We start from the raw sequence: 20,902 nt of genomic DNA, 5'->3' as shown, positions 1-20,902 counted from the left end.
GTGAGCTACAGCAGTGCCGCTGTGCACCATATGCGAGTGTGTGTCAGCGACGGCTGAGATGTCATTTGCAGTTACATCACATGCCATGAGAATACTGCCAGTGCAGAAAATCTTTCCTTTTGTAATTATGAAGAGCTCTCAGCGCATTTTGTCTGTTTTCACTGGTGCAGTGCTGTGCGAAGAGCAGGAAGTGGCTTGCTATCAATGAGGTGCTCCTTCAGCTCCAAGCAGAAAGAATACAGGCTGTGTCACAAACAGTCTGGTCTCAAAATAAAGTCTAACCCTCTGCCCTTGCTTCAATGCCCCTTGACGTAGTCTGGCACCACTCTTTGCCAAGCTTCCATTGCCATTCTCTAAGGAACTCACTGTACCTCTTTCAGCTGAGTGGGGCTGGCTGCTACTGCTATACAGGACTCTGTGTGTATTTGTATGCATACGACTGCATTTCCTGTGTACCAAATAAAACTAGTAAACTGGCATTAGCAGAGTTCTGTCTGCCTGAAGTACTGAGGTAGACTTTCAGACTGGGTGCATTTTTAAGCCAGTGCATTGCCTCTTTGTATTTAAAGTGACTCATACTCTTGAAGAATTCATTCTTAGTTTCTACTTATTAAAACAGAAACTTCTGGCAATTAATCCTTTCTCTGCCCCCTACCTTGGGTCTGTGCTGACTGTTATACGTGACCTAAGTCAAGCACCCAAAACACAAACAAACAACCAACCCTCAGCACATGTATGATCATACATATCTGCTTCAAACATCGCTTCCTATAGAGTGAGTTTGGACACACCCGAGGAGCAAGGTGCAGGGTTTGCTGTTCCAGGTCAGTTTTTCTACGATAAAAAAAGAAATTGATCATGAATCAGTAGATGGCAGAGGGGAGTCACTGAGAGTAGGTAGGAGGGGAACTCAAGTATATAGTGTGGACACCTGAGGTCTTAATGCCAAAAGACATTATACTTAAGAAACAAAGACTTTGCAAGCAGGGTGTCTGCCAAGGCTCTGATTTAGGGTATGCAAAGGTTTGTGTAAAACCTGTTCTAAACTGCCTTCCAGCCTGTTTCTTTAACTGCTGAAATCTGCTTTTAATATTTTAGTTTTGCTGGAGAGGCAGGAGGAGAAACAGGGACCCTGGACTTCTCAAATCCTTCCTCTCAGTGATTAATCCCCTCTGCTCCTGTGTTAGGAAAATGATTCATTACTTCTGAACCGTCCTCTGCTTTCCTGCGCCGCGCCTCCTTGGGGAGCCATTAGCGTGCGCTCCAGCGAGCTCCGATTTCCTGCCTCCAACGGAATGGCTGTTTGTTTTTACAGGTGCAGCACGCCGAATTAAAACCCCCATCCACCAGCCACAGCCCGCTTCGGAAGAAAAGGTGCGTAGATGGAAGGTTGGGCTATCCTTGAAATGCCAGAACATCCACCTAGTGAAGCTGCAGCTCCCGCCTCTGGCCCTCCTGCTGCTGCCTGCTGTCTTGCTGCTCGCACTAGCTCTGCTCTCGTCACCTCTGTGGCACGATCCTGCTGAATGGCCCGGGGTGCTTGAAACACTTTCAGTATCTAATAATGCAATATACTGAGCAGTGCGGCATGCTATTCTAATCCTGCCTTATTGGAGAGAGTGGTTGACTTTGGGATTCGAGCTGTCTGCCTGTCTGTCTGCCTGCCTGCCTGTCTGGCTGCCTGTGTGCACACCGCAGACATGTCCCTGGATGAATTAAAGTTTGAAATTTCATACAGTGCAATGCACAGCGCAGCAGCTGATCCGTCTGGCTGTCTGCTTGACCACAGAGCAGGATACCTGTCTCCTCTCACTTACTGTTGCGATATGTCTAGCTGTTAACTAGGCTCTGAAAAAAGATGCTGTTACTTTACATTTATAGGCACTACTTTTTATCCTAAGTGTACATATATATATATATATACACACACATCACTAATGTAAACACTTCCGTGCACCTCATCTCTCTAAAATTATGCTTGGGTCCTTCAAAGCTACTTTCCATTTCTTGTCTACCTTTGACCAAACAAAATGAAGACTCTGTGTGTATATAAAATAAAAGTAGTTCAAGTTTTTGCATTTGCTGGGAGCATGTTGAGCGATGTTGAGTCGTGTGATGGTGTGCGATGCCGAGTCATGTGTGATGTTGAATGATGTTGAGCGAAGCTGAGCCATGTGTGATGATGAATGATGTTGAGCGATGTTTAAGTTGGGATTTTGGTGTGGTGCACATGTTTGGAAAGTAGCTTCTATATTTGTGTTGGTGTTTCTTTTCATGTTGCTTGTGGCAAATGAACTCATCTCTGTATTCTCTATTGCTGTAACATTGTGATTGTATTTTTTATTCCGTCATTGCATATATATATATATATATATTATATATATATATATATATATATATATATATATATATATATATATATATATCTCAGTTCTGGCAGATGTCTGTTTCTGATGTGGGATTTTGTCTCCCTCTTCAATAGGTAGTATGAAGAATTGTGTGAATGTGTGCAGATCTGCGATTGAAATGTCTAAATCAGCAAGCCTATTTCATTGTGTTTCGTCTGCACTCATTTTCTGTAAGGGTGGGCTGTTTGGTTGTAGCGCCGAACAGCGGTATTATGCACACTAATTCCAGTCCATTGTAAAGAGAATTCTGGTGCGTACTACTTTTTTGAGAATATGTATTATTCCAGGGCTGTAAATGTATTAAAATCCGGTATTGTGTGTTTTTTTTTTGGTTTGTTTTTACAAAGCTGTATCTAAAATCATGTTTATACAAATGCCTATTTTATTGTAAATAAGATTAAAAATAAATAATAATAAAAGAAATGGGATTTGATTTAAACGTTAATTACTGTTTTAAATCCCCATAAAGAACGGCTCGTCTGTCTTTGAGCAGCAACCCTGTGACCTTTCAACTCTGCGAGCCCCTCCTACTCTACATTCCTATAGACAGTGAGTAGGAGGAGCTGGCCGAGCCCATGATGTGACTCGTGAGGAAGTCTCAGTTCCAGCACTTTGGATTCTGCAGTGAAGCTGAAGGCAGATTGAGAGAAACATGTGAAGAGCTCAGTATTGGAGCAATAGAACCCAGAAGCACTGGAATGATTACAATCACGGTCAAATAGACAGGGAAATGCAACATAGAAATACATAGATAAAAACCACATCTGAAGCTGTGCACTCTCAAAGCAACAACACACACACACACACACACACGATGCATATATTTCCTCTTTACTTAAAGGCTCTCTGCTCCAGAGATAGCCCTGCCACCACTATAGCTTGTTTTCTGAATACATCAAAGGCGCGTTGTGATCAGCCCGTTTCTGTGGCTGTGCTTTGTAGTCTGGCTCACAATGGCTTCCTCCCAATGAGAGCTTGGTGATGGAGCACAGGGGGCTCTCAATTCTTAGTACTTGGTACTTTCAATTTCCATTAAAATCTCCAACGCCTAATGGCTCTGTAAAAGGAGGTTCATTCTCAACACCAGAGGTTTTTAATTAACACAACAATGTAGTGACCTCTGGGTCACGAGTGGTCATAACATCTTATTTATCTGCACGCTTAAACACTAAAATCACCTGGGTTATATATGTACATGCATTCTGCTGTTTAAATACTACAGTTATTCTTTATTGGGGAATGAGAACCAAATGCAATAGATATAATATAAATGTAAGTCTTGCTTATCGGGATCCTTTTTTAAATGCTTTGTTTTGATGAACTGATGTGCAACAAAACCCACTGACCACCAACCCCTAATATTAATTCTATATTAATAAACAATAACAGATAGCTATTTCAATATACAATCTGCAATTTTTCACCACAGGAAATATGTTTTCAACAGCGTATCTTTAATTCAGCAACAGTGCTCCCCTCTCCCTTATCCTCATATTTTGCATTGTAGGCATGTTATTAAAAACAGCTTACACTATTTCTGTGAACCCTTTCAGAGCCCGGGCGTGGTGTTATTCTGTGGAGCTCGCAGAAGTATACATTTCACGTCTTGGCAAGATTGAGGGGGGCTGATTGCTCGATGTGCCTATCTGAAACTGCTACTGACGTCCGTTCAAGAACCGCGCTGGCACACAACTTTAAAATAACCCCAGAAAACAGAGGCAGCCGAGATTCCTTTAAAGTCAAAACCCGCCTGGGAAAATATGTGTATAATGAATGAGGCAGCAATTCCACTTAAAATAGCCTGCTGTTTTCACATTAGGGAACAGTCACAAGTTTGGAGACTGGATGCAATTAGCTGTGCAGAGATAGCCAGAAAAGTACCTACCAATATACCTACTCCGTCATTCTGTGCTCCTCTGCCTGACCCGCACTGACTACACAACTGGGTCTGCAATCACTAAAAGTGCTTACTGTGTCTTGAGTATAATGCACACTGAAAACACTTACAGTCAGCACTGGGATATCCATTACCCAGATACACGTCAGTTGTGTTTTACCACCCTTGTATTAAGAATAAAATCAGTCCTCATTACATATATGGAACCAATTAATGCACTTACCCGTCATGCAAGATTTCCGACTCCGTCACCAGTTTTCTGATACAAAGCCCATCTCTTCAATGTTGCAATAGATTTGAATATCCGTCGCAGCCTGCATTTTTTTCTCTGCCAAATCAGCTTGAAGCAGCTGCTATTAATTAACAGATACAGACAAGAAATCCACCCGCTACCAAACCACACCCAGTCCTGACTGCTCATGAATATGCATGACAGTGGCAATTTCTTTATATTTTATCTTGATCTTTAATTGTATCTTTGTTGTATTTTACTTTAGAATTTACTGTTTTTTTGTTGTTGTTTTGTGTTTTTGTTTTATTTTTATTTTTTTTGCGGTAAACAGCAAGACCCTGTGCAGTTACAAAGCGCTTCCTCCATTTTCACAAGACAAAAATGCAGCCAAAACAAAGTGAAGAGACAAGCTACAGTAATGTAATAGTCATGAAACAGTTTTATAGACTGTGAAGTTTTTTTAAATCTGTGATCTTTAGTTGTTTTTGTGCATTTTCATTTGCAAGTGAACTGTGACATTAGGGCCTTATCGAGCACTATAATCTGCAAATTTTGAATACTGAGTTTGAATACTGTTTTAATTCTGGAAACTGCATAGTTTTTTAAAAGTTTTATTTAATCTTTTGCTAAATTGCAATACCTTTTACGTTGTATGAAGTTCTATGCATGGGTAACATTTTGATTTAATTTTGCTGTTGGGCTGTTAACGGGGAATTTTACATATTTCTATCAGATTTAAAATAATGTACTGTATTACAATCCACCTGTCATCTTTTTTAGCAAGTGATGTTGTCATTATCATATCCTTCTGAATTAAAATACTTCTGTTGAAAATATAGTACTGTACCAACAAAACAATACAGTACATCCAAATGGAAGGCTACTTGTTTTAAAACACTTTTCAGATATGTATTCTTGATATGGTATCATTTTTGTGTTCTCTGAAAAACGGGTTGGGTCCAAGGGTTGGAACGGGCCAAAGTGAAACAATCAGAGATGCGTAACAGACGTGTTTAACTGTCGCGGAAGTCAGCATTTCATACGGTCGGATATGCTGTGCTGTAATTCTGAAAACTGCCATTCAGATTGTGTTTGCTATAGATATCCAGGAGATGGGCATTTCTTTTTTGATTGACCTCAAGCCCAACGGGATAACTCAAGGCTGGATTTTACAGCACAGCCACGCCTAAGCCCTCTGTCAAGGGACTACTGTAGGGCTCCATTTGACTGGTTTGAAATTGGGTTTACAACAGCATTTCTCAGTAACTGTCATGGTAATAAACAATGAGAAATCACATGGTAATCAAAGTGAGAATTACAACACCTCGAACGGAGTCATTCCTGGACACCCCCCACCCCCCCCCACAGAACAGCACTGCGGTGCATCTGCTTTGAGATGTCAAGCCTGTCAGTCCTTGCTAACTTTGCAGGGCCTGCTTTGTGCATCTCAATTGTCTCCCCCCTCCTTCCTGCGCAGTTGTAAACCAGGGAAGGAGCACCAGTTAAAGCTTTGTAAAAGTTTGATTGGCTCAAGGGGGCCCGAGCACCGCCCCGGGCTATTCCTTTGACAAGTTGATAGAGACATCACTGGGCTCTCCGAGGAGCAGCTGCCAGGGGTCCGTTTCAAAGTGAGGGGTATTGGATGTGACCCCGCGCTTCTGACTAGGTAAATCCCACACAAAAGCCGAATCCTTAACGCTTTCACTGCTCCATCACACTGTGAGTGCAGCAGGATAACAACAACAACAACAAAACAAGTGTCTCGGAGCTGGGTGGAACCAATTAGGTACATGTTACCGCTCCTAGGAAACTGTTAATCACTCCTCGTTAACAAGCGTAAAACTCTCCACAAGGATGGTAAGGGGGATGGAGCTCAATCAAAAATAAATGAAACGATGGCACAGACAAAAGTTACTGAATATGTTGTCATATTTTTCGGAAGAAAGAAAATGCATAATGACACGACTCACAAGAGACGCCAATCACTTGTTTCTTTCAATCTCTGCAGGAATCATAATAAATACAGGAACTCATAGGAAGCTCTCATTGTTTTAACAATCTTTTCAATTTTCCACTGGTCTCTACCAAACTTTTTTTTAGTGATGGGTGCATGTATATTAGACATGTACTGCAGTAGCTTCCTGGTACTCTGTGATGCATTTTAGCTAATACAAGTTCTAAGTTTAGGCAGAAAACACACGCAAGAAACTTAGAGCCATGATACCTACCAAGTCTTCAGCGATACTTTATGAACTGGATAACAGACATTGTGTTATAGTTGTATTCTCATTAACAGGTCCACAAGCAGGACTGGTCTCAGTGTGTGGCTTGCTATGATCTGCCCGCAATTCAAGTTGCTTTAACATTTAACAAAGATTTGTTTCAAAACATTTTAAGTTTTAAATATCTCACCTGCCTATCAACTTTGGACGGGTGCCCTTTCAGTATTGTGCACATGCATATAATATTTTATTGCGGTTTATAGTTTGATTATTAGTACTGATAATACTGACAATTATTATAAAATAGATGCCTTTTTAACGCAGTTACTAGAATGAAACAGCAGCTGGATAAAAAGCTCAGTAAATCTGACTCTTTGCACGGTCACTTTAAGATAATGTCCTGCTTGAATTACTCTTCATAGGGGTTAGACATGAACATGTGCTAAATATTCAACATGAACTTGCGTGCATGCAGTAGCAGATTATACAAGATTACATTTGAATAACAGACAGGCCTAAACCTTCTACAAAACCCAGCTAACCATCACGGAGGAGTTTGAACAGATTCAGGAAAAGCAAAGCACCCAACATTCAACTTGCATTTTCAGCCACAAATCAGTTAATATATCAGTTAGGTAATGTTTTTGTTTTGCTTGGTGTGGGTGGTGGTGATGTCTTCATCTGCCTGTCAAAATGGAAGTGCCTGCAGCGGTGGCAGGTCCCCTTGAGCCTGTCACACTGCTTGTTTCCATGGTACCCTTCAGGCAGCACCACGGGCAGGCTGCGTGCGAGGACCCCTGCAACCTGTTTTTAGCAGTCGTATCTCTGATGTGTAGCCCCGAAGCAGGCGTCAAACTAGCTAGTGCGAACAGCACAAAAACATGCTTCTCTCTTTTCACAGGTGCGTAGCCTTTCAGGAGCTGTAAATAAGGTTTTAATAAGGCTGCTGCTTATGCCTCCAGTCCTTGGCAACTTTAGCCCAAGCCAGGATGATGAAGCGCTGTTTGCCAGTCTGCGAATAGTTTGTAAAGAAGGAGGTTTCACACATTTTACTGGTCCAGCTCTTCAATCTGGTGTGGACCTTGGTCTATGGTATTAAGCTTTCTTGCCAACTTTATATATATATATTTTTTTGGAAGTTCTGTATAACTTGGACCCAGTACTATCACTGTGGGGTCTGCAAATCCCAGCAATGTGACTCAGATTCGAGCTGGCAATGTGTGGCTGTGGCTCCCACCAATGAAACTGCACCTAATTAGCGCTAGGAATTATTGTCGAGGACAGTCCCACCTCCCTGCCATGCTTCTCCTTGGGTCAGCCGAGTAATGAGATCCTCACGAGAGTTGAAAAGCTTCTTTTAAAATGCATCTGTTAAACTAGTGAAGGCATACTCTATACCAATATGTTTTTCAGAAAAAACACTTTAGTGAGAATGGAAGCACAGTATAACAGAGAAGTTATTCACAGTATAACAGAGAAGTCATTGCACACTGCTAGCACAGGCTCACAGTATAACAGAGAAGTCATTGCACACTGCTAGCACAGGCTCCCAGTATAACAGAGAAGTCATTGCACACTGCTAGCACAGGCTCGCAGTATAACAGAGAAGTCATTGCACACTGCTAGCACAGGCTCGCAGTATAACAGAGAAGTCATTGCACACTGCTAGCACAGGCTCGCAGTATAACAGAGAAGTCATTGCACACTGCTAGCACAGGCTCGCAGTATAACAGAGAAGTCATTGCACACTGCTAGCACAGGTTCGCAGTATAACAGAGAAGTCATTGCACACTGCTAGCACAGGCTCGCAGTATAACAGAGAAGTCATTGCACACTGCTAGCACAGGCTCGCAGTATAACAGAGAAGTCGTTGCACACTGCTAGCACAGGCTCGCAGTATAACAGAGAAGTCATTGCACACTGCTAGCACAGGCTCGCAGTATAACAGAGAAGTCATTGCACACTGCTAGCACAGGCTCGCAGTATAACAGAGAAGTCGTTGCACACTGCTAGCACAGGCTCGCAGTATAACAGAGAAGTCATGCTAGCACAGGCTCGCAGTATAACAGAGAAGTCATTGCACACTGCTAGCACAGGCTCACAGTATAACAGAGAAGTCATTGCACACTGCTAGCACAGGCTCACAGTATAACAGAGAAGTCATTGCACACTGCTAGCACAGGCTCACAGTATAACAGAGAAGTCATTGCACACTGCTAGCACAGGCTCACAGTATAACAGAGAAGTCATTGCACACTGCTAGCACAGGCTCACAGTATAACAGAGAAGTCATTGCACACTGCTAGCACAGGCTCACAGTATAACAGAGAAGTCATTGCACACTGCTAGCACAGGCTCACAGTATAACAGAGAAGTCATTGCACACTGCTAGCACAGGTTCACAGTATAACAGAGAAGTCATTGCACATTGCTAGCACAGGCTCACAGTATAACAGAGAAGTCATTGCACACTGCTAGCACAGGCTCACAGTATAACAGAGAAGTCATTGCACACTGCTAGCACAGGCTCACAGTGCTGCCCACTGGACATGTTTAACAAGAGATTGAGTCAATGTTATAACTCAGGGTCAAAACTTTGGAAGACTTGCTTTTAAATCTAGATTACTGCAAAACAGCATGTTCAGTTCACCACCCTTTAGAACATGTATATTAAAGACGACCCATCAAAGCAGCTCACATTAATGCAGTTTTAATACATTTTAGTGTGTTTTTATACTAACCAAACTTCTGGAATGAAATTACAGCTGTTGAGTATTTCATGGGCTGCCTGCTTCACAATTATAAAGCACATGTGTTTGACAGTCAGTGCACCTGCGATAGCTTACTAACTACTGTAACTCAACCATTAGTGGAAGAATACTCAAAAGTGGTACATTTAGAAATACTGTATATAAACTAAAGTGTAAAACCCAAGTCTTTCTCAGTGTTGAACATTTTCACCAGCTCCACAATTGCTAACAGCATTAGGAACATACAAAACCAGAATTAACAGACATACCAACAGAAAAATACACCAGACCCAGGGCTGGAATGAAAACAAATGGAAATCAAAGACCAAACCAGACATTAAAATCTCACAATCATATACTGATGCACACATAATTAACTCAAGACTTCCCAAAAGTCATGTTTCTTGCCTTTTAACTGCTTAATGTAGGGCTGCAACAACTACAGCCAGAGCTTTTACTGGTGACCGGTCTTCGCCAACAGTAGACTCATCGGTTCCAATACTAGACTAATCGATGCCAATAGTAGACTCTATAGCTGAATATGTATGTCTCTACAGTTGTGATTAAAAAAAAAAAAAAAAAGGAGCTTTTGGGTTTATTTTGTTTTAATTTAACCCACTAGATTTATTTGGGGAGGGGGTACTGTCCCACCCCTTTGCAATTTGCATGTTGATCTCATCAATGTCTTTATTAACAGGTTGATAACTAGCAACAGCAAAGCATTGATTTTAAATTGTGCATGTGGATGAGTTCAACAATTTCTCACCTGCCTGGGTGTGGGGCTGTATACGTGCTGAATAAATTACCCAAACTTGGTGAGCGTGCCCCCAGCGAGTAACAGAATAGGGAATAATTTAACCATCCACTTCAGTTTGATGAACATTAATATCATGCGATTGGGACTTCGTCTCCCAAGGGAGAAGAGGCCAGTATCTGGTTTGATGAGGCTGATCAAGAAGTGACACTCACGCTACCCCCACCCTGGGAGACTCAGGTACCATTAAAGATAGACACGCGTCCGCTTTGTGTCTTCCAAGAAAACCGGTGAGCCTCCACTGCGCTGTGGTGGTGACTGCAAAGTGTTCAATATTAATATCCTTTCATCAAGGACACAATTAGGACAGCTACCACCGTGTGTTCTATAGCATCTTCAGATGAATATGTATAAGGCAGCTCATAGAACGGCTTGCTGCTGAATTACAAAGGAAATTCACCGGCCAGTTACGAGGAAATAAACTTAAAATGACAATTTGAAGGGCTGCTGTATTTTGATGTGCGCAAGCATTGAGCAGGAGTCGGTGTTCAGAAACAGACTTGGGGACTGATTCTAACTTTATTAGACATGTTCTCAGCTACTCCGAGCTTCGTGTATTTTTTTTCAGTCTTTTTTGTTTAATAATTATCCTCAAGGGTTAACTATTTCGTGACAGAGGCGGCGTTTACTGCCTTATCCTTCTCTTTAAACCTTGTTGAAATGTTTCTAATATTCCTGATACACAGCAAACTCGCTAAAAGAAACGTGTTCAGCTTGACCGGAGCAGTGCTGGATTTCTAAAAACGACTCGGTGGTATGCTTGCACAGTAACAGGTTTATAATACTTGCAGATATGGTGTCCAAAACCCTTCAGTAAAAATGTGAAAAAACAACAGAAAGAATGAACGAACACCACCAAGGAGCTAAACTACAAATCCATGGATCCAGCACTTGAAAAGACTGTTCTGTACTAATTGCAGGGCTTGTAACTATCCTTCCTTTTGAAGTGTAAATTCTAAATGCAGAACATACCCATTCCTTTCAAATTAGAAATGCTGCTATCCGTTAATCCTAGCTACTTGAAGCCAGAGCATATGTCCTCTATTGTATTCTTCTAATGAAAGATAATGTCTGGCTTGACAGGTACCTGCCTGCTGCCTATTCACCCAGACACTGGAGCTGACGTGCACCAGTTACCAAGCCAGCGAGCAAGTACAGTCAGCCATCGCTATGGGTCCAGGTGCAAGCTTATCCATCTACCAAGAGTGGAAAAGATCGTTTTAGTCCATCTGTCTATCAGCCTGTTCTCTTCCTCATCTTTTATCCATCTTTCCCTTTGATGCACTGGGTGATGGTCTTCTGTTTACACTATACTATATTGACTATTTCACTATTTACTTTGCTCTCTTTATTTTGTCTTTGTTTTCAATTTATATCTGCCAAACGTTTCCTTACTGTCTAACTATATCTTGATTCATATCCATCTGTCTATCTAATAAATCTGGTTGCTGTCTAATTCGCATTTTCTACAATTGAACATCATCTAAATTCTAGCAGACAAAAGGGTTTATTCTGTCCAGTTGTGTTCACAATGGGCCTTTATTCATTGAAACAAAATAGCTGCTGTGAAATGGAAATTGCATTTCAAACCCCTGCTTACAGTGAGGGACCCTTCAGTGGTTTCTGCATGTCAATTCGCTGGAGTAACAGGGCAGGAGCAGCCCTTCAGAACGCAGGTGTATTCATTACAGAGTTCCCAGCCAAGCAGTATCAGAGCGGGGGCTTATTAACAAGACATACTAATTACAAAGTTCTAACGAGTCCTCCAGCTCTCAGACAAGCTCTGCTTTCATTTCTGATTAAAAAGAGGGGATTGCGTAGAAAAGAAAAAAAACACACAGATACAAAAAACTGCCCTTCAGCCCTGCAGTAATTAGGCAGGTCTTTTACAGTAACCACTTGTGCTGTGATCAAGACCCATGAAGTACAGTTGCAGAGATGGTCGATCTTGTTTGTTTTAATTACGCTGCCAGTGTCACCACCAGGGTCCAATTAGTCGGTGACTGATGCGTGTGTGAGCTTCATGTGTGTCTTTGAGAAGAAACAAAAGCTAACTTGTCGTGCAGCTCAATTGGCCTGCAGGCATGACTAACCACCTGTTTGCTGTGCTGCAGTCCAGTGTACTCCAGAGGGGTAATCACACCACTAGACTTGGCCGTGCCATTCACCCTACATGGTAGATGAGGCCATACTCCTCTGAGGCAGACAGCTATCAGTTTGATGATTGGAAGCAGGGCATAAACTAGAGGGGGTGTGGGGTTCACGCTGCAATGTAACAGGAACATAGGGAAGAAGAGAAGGCCATTTGGCCAAACTATGCTCTTCCAGTTCCTAGTAGCGGATTGATCTGAAAACTTGGGTCTAAGGCAGGGGTGCAAAATAGAGTAACTCATATAGCGCCAGCAGCATTGAATTATTTTAAATCTCCAAATCTCAAGTCATTTATTTTATGCCTTTGTTTTATAATTTATTATATTCAATAGGTGATTTTGCATTATTTTATATATTGTTGTACTGGTCTCTCCCACATGTTTTATTTCATTCCATTTTGGTAAAATGTAACATGAATGAACTTGTTATTCTTGCATAACACTTTACTGTACAGTTTTGCCTTCTGTATTTTGAGCTTATAAGTCAATGAAAAGCATGCTCTTCCATAGAAGTGAGTTGGCACTGTGGGCTACTTCACCAATTAGCTGTACTGTTCTTCTGGGTTCAAATCCAGCTGATTCCTTCCTTTACTTTCAAAGCACTTCATCGTGTCATTTGGCTAAATGATTTGAATGCACTCTTGATGCAGTCCATATTAATCGGATCACACCATTAGGTTACAAACTGGAGCTCGTTTTTAGAGACACCGTTTATATAATGATATTTCAGATGTGAGTACAAACTGTCACCCACTTTTTTTCTCTCTTTCTTCTTTTGCAATATAACGCTGCTTTTAATTGACTTCATGCGCTGTACAGATTATTCACAGAGACTCAACAGTGTTTTGACACCTAAGCAACATAGTCTCATATACATTGCGTGACCCCATTTATCACCCTAATTAAAGAAAAAATAATATAATGATTCTGGAGAGGGGGGCACGTGAACAACATGAAACTAACAGGTGATAATGAGCAGTTTAATGGGGAAGAAAAGGACTACAGTATTTAATCTTTCAACTTGCACCTAAAAGGGATCCACATTGATTATGTTTGGTATGAAAAGAATAAGAAAAATATGAAAGAAAAACAGAAAGAAAAATAATTCTGATTATGTTACTCTGAACTAGCAGCTAGTGTCCAATTAACAAATACCTGCATTACTTCAGTGAGTGACAGAGAGAGAGAGACAGCAAGACAGAGTAAAGCACCCAAGTCCCTGGGCAGCTCTCCACAGCTTCAATCATAGCTTCTCCACGCTACCATCAGTATGCAATGACGGCGCTCCCCTCCATTCCTAGCCTTAGGCAATGGAATATGTTCCTCCATGGTGGGGCTCTGGGCTGCCCTGCTCTGTAACCCCGGGATAATTTGGGATTCGAGCGACGGCCGAGTTAACGATTTATTCATTCCTTCATTTATGTTTATTTGGAGATGTTACTGAATATGATATCTCCTACCTCTTTGTTTTTATTACAATACAAAGAGGAAGTTTGCCTATTGTTCTGCTCCTTCAAGTTTGCAGTCACCAGTGTTACACCCAGACAGGACTGAAGCACAAGGAGAATTATCAAAGTCAGTGAAGCTACGCTACATGCCTGCTCTACCTTCAACCTCCACATTACACACAAGAACAATTCAAATGCATTAGTGAAATGGGGAATGTTATACAGGGAAAATGACTGCCTTTGTCACTTGCTCATTTTGTACATGTACCAATTTGAATGCCAGCAATGCCGATTTAACAAGTAAAGGGTCAAAGCATGAATTGCAAGTGATCACATCGTAATAACTGGTTAATTACCAATGGTTTCTTCTCTTACATGATAAATAGTGTAATACCATGGGGTTGGTCTTGTAAACACAATTGTATTATCTGATGTAACTACATGGTAACATTATAGTACAGTTTACTACACGCTAACTTCAGCATGAAACTAAAATGCTACCAAACCTTAATTCTTGTGATGTGGGGGAACTCAAAGAGCAAGACTATTAAAAAGATTCCTTGTAATCTTCAGTGCTGATAAAAGCTGATTCGTCCACCTAAGAATGATGCTGCAGGCATCTTTTAAAAGCGTTTGGCTCCGATTAAATTGACATCACCCTTAGGAAAGTGCACAGAAGTGTGTAACCAACCACACATTGCTTGAGTTGAGGTAAGGGATAATATGCACAGTGCTGCCTGTTCTTTTATTTCTTTTACAGCATTTTACACCCAATGTCTCATACGTCTCACATTGTGTGTGTGTGTGTCTATATATATATACAAAAAAATCACTAAAATTCAATTTCAGATACAAGAAGAGATTTAAGCTCTGTACAATAAAGTAAACATCTGCAGCTCCCTCACATAAACACACACATACACACACACACACACGGCTGGTGAAATTGCAACCAGTTTAAAACACTGCTGGTATCTTTTCGAAATGTACGGTGGCTTGGAAATAGAAGTGGAAAGCAGGACTTCCAGTTCACTGTATCGTTTCTGTTTTATATTAGGATCTGATGCATGTTTCCATCTTAGAGAGTCAAATTCGGTTTGGGATTAAGCTTCGACTTTTTTTTTTTTTTAATTATTATTTTTTTAAACATGCAATCTTTATCAAAGCGATGTTAACGTTTCCTTAAATGCTTCTCTTTTCCCTGAAACACAAATTCATTAACTCGATTGTGTGTGTGTGTGCTTGCGTGCATGAGTGCTTGTGTCCCCACGTGTGCGTGTGCGTGTGCGTGCACATGTGTGTGGGTGTCCGGAGGAGCATGGCTATCTGAACCAGCTAGGGGCTGACATTTAATGGAGAAAGTTGGAGTGAGGAGGTGGGTTAGTGATTCACACGAAGGACTGAGAGGTACTGAGGTTTAGTGCTTTCTTTGTGGTTGTGAAGACAATGGGGGACTGGAAGGAGGGTGACCTTGTGGTTAAAGTATTCCAATATATATGTTTTGTAGTATAGATTTAAATGTTTGTATTTTACAATGGTGTACAATAAATAGAAATCGACGTGGGGGAGGAGATGGGACATGTGCATAAATGCAAGGTAACAGTAAGGGCTGGATTTGATCAGCTACCTGATGAGATAAACCCAGTGCTGGAAAATTCTCTTAAGAAACCCCAGCTGTGGTTCAGTCCAGCAGGGTGGCCAAATCAATTCTTCAAGAAGCAGAGGCAACAGTTTCAGAGAGAAACTCACCTGCCATTTCAAACCTGTCTGAAAGAATCGGAGTACCCTGCTGACACACTAACCTCGTGTCAGTGAGAAAAGTGGTTTCATGTCTCAAATCCTCAAACTTATTTCAAACCATGTGCCTGTTCCCTGCCCACCCCTGCTCAGAAGGCACATTCATTTAGTAAATTCAAGTTGGCTGCGACGCTCCTGGATTCTGTGTTCCACATTTGTTCAATCACATTCCCACCTGCTCCAGAGCGACACATGGAATTCGGTGCCCCCTTACTTTCATTTTTCCCCCCAAAGCTCGCTCTTAGTTGCTACTTTCTGCAGTTGGAGGGGTCTGGGTTTGAAAGAGTGAACATGAGAAGCTTTCTTCTGTTTCAGACTGGTCTCGCTCGATAATTTCCTTAGGTGCTCAATCAAACTCTTTAAACAGAATTGCAACGTCCTGACCCCAGTTTATCCTGGTTTGCCATGTTTTTAAAATATGCTTTACCAATGCTTCTCTGGGATATACAGTGCTTACCTGAGCTTTTTTACACTTTGCCATGCTTTTACTGTGGTACATTTTTATAAGGCGATATTAGCGATTTCTCAGAAATATTAACACTTAATTACATTTCTTTTTTTCAGTTCAATTAAAACAAAAAGAGGAAAAAAAGCTATGATTGCAGCTGTCAATCGTGTTTAAGAAGCTCTCAATTATCTTTAGCTGGAAGCAACTAGATTCCCCCGACGTCAATTTATAACAAACAAGAACAGAATGTAAGGGATTAACCAGCCTGAGAGCAACGGTCTGTCAGGAGAGAATCATCACATTCTGCTTTACCATGCCGTTCTTCATCAACCAGGGAGCAGTTGTCAGGCAGCCAACTTTAAAACACCATTCAGGTTCTGTAGGTAGTGATTCTTGATCTAGACAGCTCAGAAGGCTTTATGGATAATTGAGCAACACATAACACAAGCTGACTAAATACAATGACAGATTTTGTTCACAGATTTTGTTTCCATTATTTCCAATGGCACTCACTAGAGGTAAAACTATAATGGGATACAGAAAAAAGTTTCAGCTAAAGCCTTCAACTACTCTTCAAATACACTGCACAGGACTATAAAACTCAAGTTTGGTTGTCATGTGTCTCTGCCTTAATCCCACACAGCTGTGATATGTCAAGGGCTGAAGACGAATATAGTTCAACAGTTCTTTGGCACATAAAGTATGTTTTCAGTCTTAGCCCAGACAATATGAGAAGAGAGGGGGGTGAAGCTGACAGAAGAGGGAAGGCTTCGGGGAGGTGATGTTTGAAGAATGTGGAAGGAGATGCCCCCCACATTATCCCTGTATCTGACTGCGGGGCATTGTCAAACTGCGCCATAACACAAGCACTAAACACCATCAGATATTCACGCTGCTTGTGATCTCCCCGGGCCTAGTCCTAGGACCCCTGGCTCAGAGCGAGGAAAACAGGTCAAGAAGTCCTGCCCACTAAGAGGAGTCTTGGTATAGAGTGACCCTGACAGGGATGTGTGTTGTGTGACCCATCACCAGCACAGAGGAAAGGGATGCTTTGTGTGCAATTCTAAAGCATTTCCAAATGAATCTGCAGCATTACAGTATACTGCAAGAGCAAACACAGAAATGATGTCCAGGTTAATAATTATCTAGTTGTAGGCTTTTGATTCACTCTTTAAATAAATAGGTAGTGGTAACGAATATATGTGTTGATGAACGGATGGTATAGGCAATAAACAGTTATTTCACAGAGATTGTATTTTCTTCATGTCAGGTTCATATGATGCAACCTTTTATTAAGAGAGGGGAGAGATTAGAGTTGAGCAGGGTTGTAAAGAAGAAAACTTGACAATGACTGAATGATTAATACGAGAGTGTAAGATTCAGAGAGACAGGCGGCTTTATTAGCTGAAGGTTGAGTTTGGTCAAATACTGTCTGTCTGTGTGTTTCTCTAGACATTGCTTTTTCTACAATGACATCCCTTAAAAAAGACTGAGCCAGCAGCCCATTAATATTTATATTATAGAAGCACAACGTAGATTTGAAACTGTTGAAATATTGGTATTTTATTTGTAAATGTTTGCTGATATTATATCATACTGTGTTATAATATAAAAATAAATAACAAAATGAGGGCACTTATAAATGATACATTGGAAAGAAGAAATTTAGAAACCAAATTAAAAATGAACAGTTCATTAGATTAGAAATAGCATGCTTGAGATTTAATTACGTTGATCTATTAACAGTGAAATAATATATGTTTTTTTATTGAATATGTGGAAACTATTTACAAGTGCATATGAATTATCACAACTTTAATCATGACGAGAAATCATAGGAAATTAAGACTACAGTGAACGCACATTCGTCATTTAATAATGAAGTTTCGAGAAAAAAAGAACAGGAAAGACAGTTACAACTATGTCCAAAAGTTTTGTGTCACCTAGAATTTTAGGATTGAGACAAAATTAAAAAAAAAAAAAAAAAAACATATATGAAGATAATAAGAAACTACAAAATGATATTGCACAAGTCTGCCCAAAGCTATAATTCTAGCGCAATATTTTAAGTTAGATTTTTTTAAATGTCACATTTTTCAATTTTTGTCAGTTTTTCCTAAAGTATATGGAAAACTACACAGTTGTATGTAATTCAATATGTTAATGTAACATTATTCAGCAGGTTTCATTTGACTTTATGAATTAATTCATTCTACAGGGTGATGCAAAACTTTTGGAGGACTTAATGTCTGAATGTCATTTGATGAATTTTCAGGCAGTTTACCATTTAAACCAGCAGGCCACACAGTTTAAACTGGGATTCAATTTAAGATTGCATGCTAATATTAGCAACTGGTTTCACAAAGCACTAACCATGTCTGTTCATGTATTTTATCGTATCACACTCTTTTTATATAGATTTGCCGGAGTCCGATTTCTTTAACATGCTGCTTTGTGAAGTAGGAGGTTGTAAACTGTAAGTTGTCCCCGAAGCAAAGACATCTCAAGGCATTTTTATTTATTACATTTATAAAGCAAGTAACAGAGCAGCAAACACAATAACAGGTATCATAGAAAACATTACAACACTGCGCTTTGCAAAGACAACACAATAACAGGTACAGAAAACACTACAACGCTGCTCAGAAAGCAGAACAATGAGAAGCTTTGCAAAGACAATACAATAACGGGTATCAGAAAACACTACAACACTTCTCAGAAATCAGAACAATGTAATAACATTGTAATTGTGTATAAGTACCCACGCATTTACTAAGGAACTACTATGTAAATACACAGTAATTAGGAGACACTTCATGTCAAGTGTTAGCATGTGTTATTCCCTTCACATCCCAGCACTCATGTATACACTTTTTGGATAAAGGGTTATGATTGCATTCGTTATTCTGTGTAGAGCACATGAGAGGAGCTGAGCAGCGTAGGAGGGCAGACTAAGAGTTCTTCAGACACATGCTGCTCTGTAGGAGGCTCAGGGAACATTTTTGTGCTGCTTATTCTTTTTAAAAACAGCTGTATAGAGAAATATGAAATCCCATTTCCTCCAGATGGCCATCCTTTCTTTCTACACCCCCCCCCCCCCCGAGATGAGGTCTGCTTGACCAGATTCATTGCAACCTGTATAAAAATCGGATTCCACGCTTTCATCCATTCCACTGCTACAAAACACAAAAAAAAGAAAAAAGAAAGCTGTTTGGTATTAATGATATTGGTCTATGTATTTTTTTGGGATGGCTGTAATCATGTTTTGATAGATGCTGGGACAGATTTACTGCAAGGTTTCAAACAGGAAACGGTCAGCTTGTCTGTCTGATTCAACCTTTTCAGTTGTTTGTTTTGAGTTTTGTAACACTGAGCCCAATTCACAAAGCTGCACCCCTGAGCTCCTATCAGTGATTCTGCTTGTTGATATGACTTGAATAAAGTGAAGAACGGCACTGTTCTAGACTGTTGGTACAGAAGCCTAGAACAACACAGTCTAGAACAATGCCATGCATATCAAAACATATTTTAGTCATAACAGTGCAAGCATGAATTATGATTGACTAAGATTCTTATTCATGAACATGAAGACTACTACTACTATTACTGTAAAAGGTGCAACCTCAGAAGCCCTTCTGCTTGCAGTAAGACATGGTTATTTCATTGGGGATGCAGTTCTTTCTAAGAGGAAAGCGTGACAGCAATGAATGGCACTGCTGCTTTAAAAGCTGCAGATGGCACTGTACTACCATGCAAAGAAACACGTGCACATTTACAAAGTCTTGGAAATGCACAGTTACCATGAGGCTGGAGAACAGCTCCTCTCTGGATCTAAGCTGTCAGAAACAGACACTAAAACGCTGCTTCCACGGCTACTGTAGACATCCAACCATTCGAGAACAGGCAGCTGCAAACAAAAGCTTCACCTTCACACTGCAATGTCTGTATGAAAGTTCTCAGCCTAATTAACATTGCTAACCCAAGTGTTTTTATTACTGTGTTTATTTACTATATTACTGTGCTTTTTATGCATGCAATGAGATGAAGTGCAGCGTGTATTTTAGAGGTTTGCAGGAGGAGAGCTGAGACTAGCTGCCTGAACCCCCGCCCCCCCTTCACAGTGTGATGGTTAAAATGGGTTACATCAGGTTCATACAGCTGTAAACTAAGTGGAGATAGACTTAGAGCAGAGGGAAGGAGACATTTATTTACACAGAGTGGTGAGGGTATGGAATGGACCAGCTAGTCATGTTCTTGAGGCAGAATAACTTGGATCCTTTAAAGTTTTTAGAGTCAGCTGCTGGGACCCGGATGACCCTGATGGGTCGAATGGCCTCCTGTTGTTCTTATGTACAGCACTTTAACTCAAACACACAGTAGACCGTGGCATTTTACAAATACACACTGTAACCTGAGGAACTGTAGCAAGATAGAGAAAATGACTTATTTAACTTTACACACATTTGGGACATATCTCATTTTACCATACAAATTACAGCCTATTGGTCATTTGGTGAAACTTAGCAGACATTGTGACCCTAGTTACTTTAGATGTTGCCACAAGTAACAGCTAACCAAAATAAGAGCTAACCCCACACTATAATTGGATATTATTGGATCACTAAGAATCCTCATCGTGTTGTTTTAACAGGGGCTTGTGGGTTTCATACTATCCTTTATAGCACAGGAGCGTTGGTGGCCTGAGCGAATGGGGAGGCATTTGCTTGTTTTTAGTA

The 20,902-nt window shown here is 40.7% G+C and overlaps 1 protein-coding gene across 4 annotated transcripts in view; it reads left to right on the top strand.

The window, feature by feature from the left end:
• LOC121294478 (multiple C2 and transmembrane domain-containing protein 2-like) overlaps nucleotides 1–2,827 on the top strand; it is a 49,124-nt gene extending 46,297 nt beyond the window's left edge. For 2 of the 4 annotated variants that reach the window (XM_041218207.1, XM_041218208.1), the window contains one exon: nucleotides 1,316–2,374. In XM_041218207.1, coding sequence (XP_041074141.1) covers nucleotides 1,316–1,405 — 90 coding nt within the window. In that variant the 3' untranslated portion in view covers nucleotides 1,406–2,374. Of the gene's footprint in view, nucleotides 1–1,315; nucleotides 2,376–2,482 lie in introns of those variants that run through there. The other 2 variants (XM_041218211.1, XM_041218210.1) reach the window with 2 other exon arrangements.
• Nucleotides 2,828–20,902: the final 18,075 nt, after the last annotated feature.

The sequence above is a fragment of the Polyodon spathula genome, chromosome 19, assembly GCF_017654505.1.
Source record: "Polyodon spathula isolate WHYD16114869_AA chromosome 19, ASM1765450v1, whole genome shotgun sequence".
Taxonomy (NCBI): domain Eukaryota; kingdom Metazoa; phylum Chordata; class Actinopteri; order Acipenseriformes; family Polyodontidae; genus Polyodon; species Polyodon spathula.
Note: the sequence above shows the minus strand (reverse complement) of the source record. Positions and strands in the feature narration are given on the sequence as shown.